We start from the raw sequence: 11326 nt of genomic DNA, 5'->3' as shown, positions 1-11326 counted from the left end.
AGATTGTAACTTTTATTCCCGTCCTACATATATGAAATCTAATTCAATAATTAATTATGTTTGTATTTTGATAATTATCTTAATTTTTTTTTCTTTTTTTTTTCTTTTTTTTTTCTTTTTTTTTTTATTCTAATCAACTATGATAATTCGCGAAACTGATTTATATGTATATAATTTTAATTCGAATTGACCTTTTAATTCGCTCTTTTATATTCTTACATGGTCGATAAATCAGTGAAAGATCATTCCTATTTTATCAAGAGCTATCGGTAATTTTTAGAGTTATTCATTAGACTGTTGGTAGGGTAGAAATTTCATACGAAACTTCTATCGATAAGATGGTAAATAATTAAAAATAAATTGTTACATTGCGATGTAATAAATTGAATGATAATAATAAATTGTTATTTTCTTCTTTTATAAGATATGTGATATTAATCAATAACAGTGTTTTGTGTATAAAATGTATGAGCACATCAAAGATATTGAATATCCTGTAATATGACACATAATCAATATCAAAAATAATATACATTTAAAGGAAGTAATAGAAGCACGTGGCGAAAGGTTTGATCGATCTCATGAAAATTGATTTATTTAAGTACTTTTGAAAATAACAAGTACTTATTCACTGTCCATAAAAATTCCATTGTGCGATTGCTGTTATTTTGAAAAGTTTATGTTTGCGATGCAAAGGAACAACAATCACGTGTAAACGATGTGCAATTTAATTGGATTAAAATGCTTTTAGAAAACTACTTGGCAAACATATTCATAGATACATACATGGATATTATGTTAGTTGATTGATACGCGCGCGCACTTTCACGGAGGGATATCAAAATTGTCGAGCGGCTCAAACACTCGAAATCCGTGCAGCGGGATAGTTCAACCTTCATTCTTTATCTTCACAAACATTAATTAAAATCATGGATAGTTCATCAAGAAAAGAACGAAAAATAGATTACATAGATATTCCAAAGATTTATCAAATAGACGTGTATGTAAATATTTTATTTATATTTGAAAACAATTCATATTATAGATATTATTTCGTATAATCTTATTTTAGAATGGCGGAAGAAATGTTGGAACGATATTTGACTGAACAAAAGGACATTTGCGAGCGACTCTTCAAAAATGGTGATTCTTGAAAAGTTTACATTTTGTTATATTTGTTATATAATATATATATATATATATATATATATATATATATATATATATATATATATAATTAAAAAAGAAAATAAAAAACCGTGATGACACCTGTCAACAAAAATATTATACACGTGCAGGTAGTCAAAGTGAGGACGAAACAGGAATGAAAATCGATAAAGAAATTTTGCAATGTCCTCCGACCTTCGATGGATTACTGTGTTGGCCACGTACACTTGCTTCTCGAACAGCTATCCTTCCTTGTCCACCGGGATTAATTTTAGGAACGTCTTACGATTTACTTTTTTCTTCTTCAGCACACTCTTTGAAAGAATCTACGGATATGTTGAACAACGAATCGAATATTTTGAAGGAATGGATTACTTCGTCCTTTAATACGTCTGCGATAGCGAGCAAATTATGTCTTGCTAATGGTCAATGGTATATAAATGATCAAAGTGTCGCTTGGAGTAATTATACTCTTTGTATACGCTCGAATAATGTAGGTACAGGATATTTTTGGAAATATGTGAAATTGGAAAATACTTCGTTAGTAGGCGTAAGAATTTATATTTTTTTTATACACACTAAAAATTTAAACACGTGAATGAATTTTAATTTTTCATTGTTATATATATTTTCTTTCGTTCTATTTTTTTTTTTATCATATAGAAATGGTTACCGATAATTAAAACGGTGTCTCAAATCGGATATGCCTCGTCCTTCGCAACATTGCTCGTTGCTATGACTGTTTTCACTGTACTCAGGTTCGTATATATTTTTCAGAAAATTTTTTAATTAAAAATTTATCTCGGACAGTATGCCGTGTCTTTATTTGTGATAGAAAACTTAGAAATCCGAGAAACAGACTTCATATGCATTTATTTACGTCGTTCATGATGAGAGCATTTATGGCTCTTCTCAAGGAATGGGTCTTTGTCGATGGTATAGGTTTGGCATGGGATATAGTTTTAGCTAATGGTGATGGTGTTTTAATAAGAGAACGAAACGTAAGTATTAATGAAATTGATTCAGAGATTTGTGATTTTTTTTTGTTTTTGTTTTTTATGTTTAAAAATAGTAATTACATACATTGTTAATGGATTCTCAAACGTAGACGTGGGCATGTAAAATTATTACAAGTATGTGGCAGTACTTTATCGTAGCCAATTATGCTTGGATACTCATGGAAGGACTTTATCTTCACAATTTAATATTCTTGGCGCTTTGTACCGATACTACTGCGATTACTTCTTACATACTTTTAGGATGGGGTAAGGAATTTGTATTATTTATTAAAAGAAAAAATATATATACATATATATTTTTTTTTATTTATTATCAATTATAATTTTTTGATAGGATTACCGGGCTTGATAGTTATACCATGGATAATAATTCGTGCAACTATCGAGGATACTCTTTGTTGGACCACTCATCATAATCCTTCATTCTTTCTTATCGTAAGAATACCAATAGTGATATCCATTTTGGTACGTCTATTAAATAATAGTCAATTATAGAAGTAGAATAATTTTTTTTACTCAGATATTACTTTTTTGTTTTTGTTATATTATAGTTCAATTTTGGACTATTCGTTAATATCGTTCGAGTGCTTCTCATAAAATTGAAGACGTCTGTACATTTGCAACATAAAAAAATGCAGTATAGGTGAGTTATCAATTATTATTATCAAGGAATTAAATTTGATTTTTGATTTGAATGTTTCATTGAATCTTTGATTAAATATATCTATAATCGATAATATTAATTAAATAGAAGATGGGCAAAATCGACTCTGATTTTGGTACCATTATTTGGTGCTCATTATACCCTTTTTTTGGGACTTTCTTATCAAAAGGATAATTATATTGAATTAGTATGGCTATTTTGCGATCAATTATTCGCATCTTTTCAGGTATTTATTATTACGATAATATTGACTTTTCTATTACAAGCTTATATGAAATGTAACCCACTTATAATATGATTGATTTTATCTTTACTTTCAGGGAGCGTTCGTAGCTCTGCTTTATTGTTTACTAAACGGTGAGGTAAGGGCAGAAGCTAGACGAGCATGGAAGGCTCGACGTTCGAAAAAGGATTCTCTTACACCAATTCATCGTGATTTTTTCAAAATCTCGCAAAATCAAACGCGATGCGTTTTTCGTCGGCACGATTGCGATGATTTGAATTTTTCAGAAAGTACAACGAAACATTTATCCACCGTTTGAAAGTAATATACATAACAAGTTTTATTTAAATATTTAAATCTAGTTATTATGCTAGATATGTAGTAGAGAAATTACACGTATATAAAAATATCACGATTTTTAGTATATAAAAATTCATCTAAAAACGTGACTACAAAGTTACATGTAACATTGTAGAATGATTATTATTCTTATTATTATTATTGTTATTGTTTAAAGATATCGATATTAATTAGATCGATTTTGTAGAAAAGTTAGCTTGACTTTGTAAAATTGTATACCTATAATTTCTGTACCTATATACATATTTACAGTTCAGCGTGTATTTCACGTTTCTGTTTATTTGCGATATTTCTCTTCGACGAAGAAAAGAAAGAAAAATAAAAAAAAAAATGATTATTATTAGAAAAGTGATTAGAATGGATGAAAATTATTTCTAGCATGATTTGTAGATATACAAAAGCGTAAAGTGGAATAAAGAAAAAGGGGTTATTTGTAGCCGGGAAGTAACGAGGTGTGAACTATCTCATGACACGAAAAGAATTTGAAAAGGTGATGATGACTTCAGCACGTGCCGTGTAAGCGTCCTTAATTTTTGATATAGGAAAAGGGTGCGTTAGGATGTGCACGTGTTTGTTTGACTCGACACGTGCCTTGACCAACCTCAGTAATTTTTAATTTTTTTTATGGACAAACCACAACACACAAATATGCATATCGTTTAATAATATACTTTTGTCTCGTTTAAAGTTTGTTTAATTCTTTTCTTTTTTCTTTCTTTTTTTTTTTTTTTTTTTTTTTATACAATTTTGATCAGATATTAAATAGAACAAGATGAGAAAAAAAGTCTAATAGCTAATTAATGAAATATATTGATTAGTGCTTGTATTAAATTTTTATTATTATTTAAACAAGTTTTGAAATTATTATTAGAGAAGGTATATATATCAAATAAAAAAAACGAGCCAGAGAATGGTAGAGGGAGAACGTATCTACGCAACGAGTATGGATTTCTCCGAAGGATCAGGTGGCCAACGTGGCACATCTGCGTCCATAGTAATAATACTGAGAATCTTCTCGTAAAACGACAGCTCCTTGAAAGCTCGATAAAAGAAATGCCGCTGTTGTCGTTTAACACAGTTATTTTAGTAAAATGATCACGATCGAAAATCATACTTCCAATGTTATTGCATATCTTCGATTAAAACTATCGACGTCAGGAAATTTGTTGATGTTATTTAGATCATTTAAATATAATTTAAATTGATATTGTTGTAAAGAAAATTTGAACAAAAATTAATGCGATTGAAATTTGTATGCGTGTGTTTCGCGCGAATCTTTTTCCAATACAAGCAAATAATTTTCTATTTGATAAGAAAATTGAGAATCATCATTGCAACTTTAAAAGTAGAATGGCGTATGGAACGAAAGAAGGCGTGTACTCTCACTAGATTCTCGGATTCCCATTGGAAACGAAGGGATGCTGCGTTTTCCCGACGAATAGGAGAGAGTTCGAAGATGGAAAGAGGGAGAACAGGGAGAGGCGTGGTTCGATAAGGAAAAGTGGGAGTTAGGGGTTGAAGAGAGAGATATATATATAGTGAGAGAGAGAGAGAGAGAGAAAGAGGGAGAGAGAGAGAGAGGGAGGAAGGGTGAGTCTGAATTGAACATTTTCGACGACCGATCGTAGAGATTCTGGTCCAGCTAACTTTGCTCGACTATCTTCTAGTAGTCTTCATCGAGTTCGTTGTACGAAAGGTTTTTCTTTTATTTGAGTTTAGTGTATTGTGTCTTTAAGATAATAAAGTGATTGTTTTTCAAACAATTTATTGAAAGATTTTAGTGAAAGTGACGTTTTAATTGGACTACAAGTTAGCACAATTTCGTTCATTCACACAGGTGATTATCAATAATAATTATCGCTTAGATATTTTCATTGATTTAATTTATTTACAATTTGTTTTTATAATTTTTAAATGGCGTTTATCAAAATTCGCAGAGATTTCTATTTTAATGTGATTCTAATTAATCAAAAAATATTTACTCATACACGTCCTTCTTCTTATTATCATTTAATTTCTCTTATGATCATTTACACCTATTTTGTGATTAAATGATTAGTATCACGCGAAGTAATACATATTGAACGAGTGATAAGAAAGAAAATTTTGTAACAAATCCCGATGAAAGTCGAATGTGAACTGATCAGTTTAAATAGACAGAAATAAAAAAGGGAAGTAAGTAAAGCTCAATCCGCACCGAATCTCTTAAATTATTAAAGAAAGATCCGAAAGATTCGGACATACGAATTGGCTGTTTACCGCGAAAAAATCGTCTCGAACGAGACGCGAGGGTTGTTTTTTGGTAAATAGTTAATGAAACCTTTGGCCTTTTTTTCTGTCCTCTACCGTTAACGTTAGATAAAACGAAAGGAGAAACGAGGAGAAAGGAAAACGTCGCACGTTTTTCATCGTTCTGAATTATACAGTTTTTGAGATCTTCGAAGACCGAACGAATCTCAATCGAATCTCGCAAAGGACCGTTCTTCCAAACGAATCTGGCAGTGAGAAATTTAAGATACCCTTGAGACTTCCATTGCTCTTCTTTTCCCTCCTACGATCGAATCTTCGCTTTTCCACACATTTATTCACCCCACGACGATTTTTCGGCAAATATTTGACGAACTCGTTTAGCTCAACTCGTTTAGTTCTTCACTAACTATTCGAATCCTTTCTTAGTTCTCTTCTTATGAGATTAATAGATCAGTAGATCAGTTATTTAATTATTTGCTCGTATTAACGATATTAACGATTTGACGTATTTCACGAAAATTTTGATATTTGATCTTGAAAAATAATTTATTATACAACAAATTGTTGTATTATACAACAAAAAAATATTATACAAAAGATACAATAATTTATTATACGAACAAGTTTATTATATTTAATCATTCGATTGGGCAGTAATTAGTTATTATTATATTATAAAACATTATTTATTATTATTACTTATTATCAATTACGATATTATTTATTGGTTAACCCCCACAGTATATTTTATTGAAAGTTTGAAAAATTTCAAAAAATTTTGATGCTGCTTAATTATATATCCATTTTATTGAAAATTCTGACATTAATTACCGTTCAGCGTAATAAATAATTTTTATAGATTTTTCTAAAAGTTAAGATCTAAAGAAAGCTTGAAAAAAATTAAAAATCTGAAAAAAAACTTTCTCGATGATCAGATTTCAATCGATGATGGAAAGAGGTGCGTTGCTACCGATCACCGACAGTTGCAAGCAAAATATTCAAATACACAGAAGGTAAGAACGTGTTACAGGTGTCGTTTGGCTTTTTCATTTCTTCCTTCGTATTTGACTGAGAAAGAGAAAGAAAAAGAGAGAGAGAGAGAGAGAGAGAGCGAGCGAGAGAGAAAGAGAGAGAGAAAGGGTGATAATTCTCAAGTTTTAACAAATGAAGAAGTCATAACGATTTTTGAAATTTTCGATCGGAGACAGAGAAAATTCTATGGCGAATGGTGGACATGGTGTCGTTGTCAATGGTGTGGGCGGTGGTGCTCCAGGTTCGGGAACCCTTTCACGGGAAGAAAGGCGCCGGCGTCGAAGAGCCACGCAGAAATATCGAACGGCACACGCGACGAGGTAAGGCCTTTTTCTCTTTCTATTTTATCAATTTAGTGTTCTATTTATTTCAAATATTTCATTAAAATTATAAAATTATTTACGAAGAAAAAATTTGGTAATCAATTTAAAAATGTGTATTCACATATATATTAATATGTAAATATATCTATATGATCTATATTAAAAAATTTAATTATTAACGAAGTTATTCGGATTAAAAAATTTACATGTAATATACGAATTACATGTATAGTATACGAATGGAGGGATCATTCACGAAACGATTGGCAATCATTTCATAATTATAATCGCAGAGAAAGGGTCAGAGTTGAAGCTTTCAATTTGGCCTTCGCCGAGCTAAGGAAGTTACTACCGACTTTGCCACCGGACAAGAAACTCTCCAAGATAGAAATTCTGCGGCTTGCCATCTGTTACATCGCTTATCTCAATCATGTTCTCGAAGCATAGGGACGATATAATATCAAAAACGTCTCAAATTAAATTCATTTTTCGATTCAATTAAAAAAACTCGTTTTCGATGTTTTCACAAAGTTCGTGCATTGAAAGAATGTCAAAAAAGAAAGAAAGAAAGAAAAAAAAATGGCTTAGGTTAAGGGTCAAGAGAATCAGGTCCCTAATAAAATTCGATTATTATATATATAAATGATGGCGCTATGTGATAGTATTTCATCGAATTATCACATTCAATTGCTCAAAGCTATTCAGTAACGAGGATTAGCGTTCGACCAGAATCGGAAACTATTTCGGCTTTCCTAATCCCACGGGATCATGCTCTCTTCTCCCTTTTTAGCCACTCTCTCGTTGAGTAACGCTGTCCCTTTTACGCAGTGCGAACCTTTTCCTACATCTGTTCTCTAACGTAAGTGAAAAGAAATAGGATTATCGTGGAAGGCAACTTCACGCATCGTCGGACGTCCATTTCGTTTTCGATTTCCGAATACCATCTCTCGTTCGTCGTTTTTTTTTTTTTTTCTCGAATTCGTCCAGATCCTGACGTAATCTATCGATCATTAATCAATTCTAATTAATTTCAATTCAATTCAATTCGATTATAATAAAATAAATAGAATTGAACATAAATATATTCGCAAATGTATCTGACTCGATCATAATAAATTGTTTAAAAACGATTTGAAAAAGTTAAAAATTTCATAGGGTTTATTAATTCATTTATCTTTTTGTTATTTAATTTGTAACATTCGTGCGTTAGAGATTAGATGATATATACATATATATTTATATAAGTCTTGCGAAAGTGGGTAATTTGTACAAATAAATTTAGGCTTATTCGATAGCATGTATAAAACGGTGCAATGGTAGAAATATATATATGTATATATATATATATATATATATATATATACACATAAGGATGTAATATCTAAAAAATAAAATGAAAAAATATGTGCATTCATTTGCATTAAAAATAAATAATAATGAGATATAACATCATTGGCCCAACTGATAGAATAAAACAAATTGCAATAACAAAGAAAAAAAAGATCCCTTTATCCCGAGTTAGTTTACATCCAACATCCCCTTATTGATCGTGAGACAATATAATCCTTATATATCGTTTTCTCTATAGAAGGAGGGAGACACAAGGAGGAATTTTTAAATTCATCTAGTTTATGTTTCGTAAATATTACAAGTGTCATAGATATTTACGATTGTATGTTTTTGTTTATAAAATGCACCGTCATCGTTCTCCCTTATTGCGATTATTTGAATTAGAAGATTAAATAATAAGATAGGATCTTTCTTAGTATATGAAAATGTGATAACATTAATAAACACGAATAAAGTGTACGTTTAATATTGTCTTATATCTGTGTCAGTCACAGACACTTTTACAAGTTAACACATTATCATTACTATACTACCAAGTTCACTGAGTCGGAACATAATATAATTTATCGAAGAAACTAGAACGCATTAGAATATTATCCATCGAAGTCGCTTGACCGTCGACTTGGTTCGTGTCGTCGTTATTACAAAGTATCCTATTTCTTCGTATATATAATTTATATCATTTTTATTCTCTATTAACTCTATTGTTGGAATCATCGGTCGGATAATTCGATAATTAGAAGAGAATTAATTAAGAGAATTAGAAGACGGAAAGAGAGTAAAAAAGAATATCTCGAAAATGGATAAAACTTCTTCGAAGACCTTGAAGAATATTTTACGACCTTTTCGAATTCTAAGTTACTTCCTTGGAATACGTGTTTTAAGATTTCCTTCTGGATGGAGAAGTATCAAACTCAATGTGATTTACTCCATAGTTCTTTTCGTGCTCCATTTAATTAGTTGGCAATACATATCGCCTAAACAACGAATAATGGAATTAGATAACACTCAATTTTATATTATGTTTCTCTTAAACAATTTCATAATCATTATTTCGATTGTTACAGGCTTATTTAAAGATAAGGTAAATCTTACGATTGTTTATCATCTTTTTTTTTTCTTTTTTCTTTTTTTTTTTTTTTTATAAATAAATTATAAGTAATCATAATTATGAAATAATTCATAACAGTTATGGGAAAATTCGGTTAGAAGACTCGAAGAAATTGATAAGACTTTACAAGCACTTGGTTCCAATTCACGATTTCATAAGATTTATGTTAGAACGATGATAGAATTGATATTCTTTGTAATTTTTTTCGTCATTTTAATCTATTTTGATTATATTATGACCAACCTCAATGGTTCCGAAATAATGAAAATAATTTTTGTCCTGTCGATTGTTATTATACATGCATACGGTGAAATCGTTGCATCTACGGTAACTATGGAATTTTTGACAATGGTAAGGTATGTAATCAACGAATTTGTATGATTGCATCTGATTCATAGTTTGTTAACAAATAATTTTAATTTTTGCGAATTGATAGATGTATTGAATCCGAACTTGAACGAGCAAGTGATCTTTTGAGTGATATTAACGTTCTACCATGTACTTCCATTGCAATGGAATTGATTAAATATAAAGGAACAAAAAAGTCGCTTAAAAAGTTCATTAAAGTTCTACCATCGTCGCAAAAAATAAATTCACGTTTGGATGTTAGCAATCAGGAAATATTCAGAAGCAGACGATTGCTCCAAACTATTAGGTTCGTTCATTATTTGTTCCTTTGATAACAAATAAATTAATTAATTAATTAATCAACTAAATAATTAATGTAATAAATTTTATGATTATCTTAGGCAGATACATCTGGAACTCTATAAAGTGTCGAAAAATCTTAATGATCTTTATGGCATTCAAGTATTTATAATAATTTGTTTGTACTTTTTTTACAACACATGCTTTTTTTATAGCACATACATTACTGTTAAAAAATTTGGATATACTCCAGATATTTTGCTTAAACAAATGGGTTCGGTACCTTATTTCTTCTTTAGTTCTTTATGCAAAGTGATTTTTATTAATTACACCTGCGACGATACAACTCAAAAGGTAAGTGTTTTGATAAGTACAATAATAATTGTAGAAACCATAAATCATTTTTTAGATGGAGAAAATCAATGAAATTGTTTATACATTTTATGCAGAAAATACAGATTATATAATACAACAAGAGGTTTGTCTTATTTTTTTTCTTTATGCTATTATAGACAATTTTTTATAATCGATGACTTAAGGAAATAGAAATCCATTTTTTTTCGTAGGTGAAAATGTTCACTCTGCAAATGGCACATTGTCAATCGACGTATTCCACTTTTGGTTTATATTCGTTCAATCGAAAATACATATACTCGGTTAGTATAATAAATAAGTAAAAATAAGAATTTACATAAATTTCAACAATTTTATAAAGCTCGTTGATTTTTTTCAGTGCGTTGGAGTGATGATGACATATTTGACTATTATGATACAAATGTCTGATCCGATGACAAAATGAAATTTAAATATCATATAAAAGTTGGTCACGATAATAAGAAAAGGCTAGTCGTCTTATTGATTTTCACAGAAGCATACTCAAAACACAGACTATACATACTAAAGTGATTAATTTCTTATTAATCTCTATATTACGATCTTGCAATACTACTTTTAATATAATATTTTTTGCAAGATAAATATAACAAAGTACATATATTAATCACATAATCGAATAATATGATTGATTATATGATCATATAGATAATTTTTTTTAATAGAATAAAATAAAGCTGATATAGAAATTCATTCTAATCATTTTTCATTGACCTATTATAGTGACCTTGATAAATACATATAACGTATAATATTCTTTTTGTACCTATAAAAATTCCTTGTCAA

At 29.7% G+C, this 11326-nt stretch overlaps 3 protein-coding genes across 5 annotated transcripts; all 3 read left to right on the top strand.

The window, feature by feature from the left end:
- Positions 1 to 129: 129 nt before the first annotated feature.
- On the top strand, positions 130 to 3869 carry LOC124957794 (secretin receptor-like). Of its 2 annotated transcripts, none has more exons than XM_047515127.1 (10): positions 130 to 1000; positions 1073 to 1143; positions 1299 to 1717; positions 1831 to 1925; positions 2003 to 2168; positions 2276 to 2432; positions 2521 to 2651; positions 2738 to 2829; positions 2941 to 3076; positions 3171 to 3869. In XM_047515127.1, exons 1-10 carry the CDS (start codon positions 930 to 932, stop codon positions 3390 to 3392), a joined length of 1560 nt encoding a protein of 519 aa, XP_047371083.1. In that variant the 5' UTR covers positions 130 to 929; the 3' UTR covers positions 3393 to 3869. The 2 variants fall into 2 exon arrangements, with proteins under 2 accessions (XP_047371083.1, XP_047371082.1); XM_047515126.1 differs by having other exon boundaries at positions 2938 to 3076.
- Positions 3266 to 8402, top strand: LOC124957797 (helix-loop-helix protein 1-like). 2 transcript variants are annotated; one of them, XM_047515132.1, is made up of 4 exons: positions 3266 to 3394; positions 6619 to 6696; positions 6892 to 7035; positions 7332 to 8402. In XM_047515132.1, exons 2-4 carry the CDS (start codon positions 6629 to 6631, stop codon positions 7483 to 7485), a joined length of 366 nt encoding a protein of 121 aa, XP_047371088.1. In that variant the 5' UTR covers positions 3266 to 3394; positions 6619 to 6628; the 3' UTR covers positions 7486 to 8402. The 2 variants fall into 2 exon arrangements, with proteins under 2 accessions (XP_047371088.1, XP_047371089.1); XM_047515133.1 differs by lacking the exon at positions 3266 to 3394 and having other exon boundaries at positions 6618 to 6696; positions 6888 to 7035; positions 7332 to 8377.
- Positions 8403 to 8425: 23 nt separating this feature from the next.
- Positions 8426 to 11155, top strand: LOC124957795 (putative gustatory receptor 28b). Its single transcript, XM_047515128.1, has 7 exons — positions 8426 to 9472; positions 9578 to 9855; positions 9936 to 10154; positions 10249 to 10501; positions 10557 to 10625; positions 10714 to 10803; positions 10881 to 11155. Exons 1-7 carry the CDS (start codon positions 9188 to 9190, stop codon positions 10944 to 10946), a joined length of 1260 nt encoding a protein of 419 aa, XP_047371084.1. The 5' UTR covers positions 8426 to 9187; the 3' UTR covers positions 10947 to 11155.
- Positions 11156 to 11326: the final 171 nt, after the last annotated feature.

This window comes from Vespa velutina, chromosome 2, assembly GCF_912470025.1.
Source record: "Vespa velutina chromosome 2, iVesVel2.1, whole genome shotgun sequence".
NCBI lineage: Eukaryota > Metazoa > Arthropoda > Insecta > Hymenoptera > Vespidae > Vespa > Vespa velutina.
The sequence above is the reverse complement of the archived record's forward strand: the minus strand, read 5'-3'. Positions and strand labels throughout refer to the sequence as shown.

Bases quoted from the DNA above. Each gene is read 5' to 3' on its own strand.
- LOC124957794 (XM_047515126.1), top strand. From the start codon at position 930: ATGGATAGTTCATCAAGAAAAGAACGAAAAATAGATTACATAGATATT. The intron at 2,433-2,520 runs GTAAGGAATTTG...ATTTTTTGATAG, and splicing joins TTACATACTTTTAGGATGGG to GATTACCGGGCTTGATAGTT. The intron at 3,077-3,170 runs GTATTTATTATT...CTTTACTTTCAG, and splicing joins AATTATTCGCATCTTTTCAG to GGAGCGTTCGTAGCTCTGCT.
- LOC124957797 (XM_047515132.1), top strand. From the start codon at position 6,629: ATGATGGAAAGAGGTGCGTTGCTACCGATCACCGACAGTTGCAAGCAA. The intron at 6,697-6,891 runs GTAAGAACGTGT...GATCGGAGACAG, and splicing joins AATATTCAAATACACAGAAG to AGAAAATTCTATGGCGAATG. The intron at 7,036-7,331 runs GTAAGGCCTTTT...TTATAATCGCAG, and splicing joins CGAACGGCACACGCGACGAG to AGAAAGGGTCAGAGTTGAAG.
- LOC124957795 (XM_047515128.1), top strand. From the start codon at position 9,188: ATGGATAAAACTTCTTCGAAGACCTTGAAGAATATTTTACGACCTTTT. The intron at 10,155-10,248 runs GTTCGTTCATTA...TGATTATCTTAG, and splicing joins CGATTGCTCCAAACTATTAG to GCAGATACATCTGGAACTCT. The intron at 10,804-10,880 runs GTTAGTATAATA...GATTTTTTTCAG, and splicing joins ATCGAAAATACATATACTCG to TGCGTTGGAGTGATGATGAC.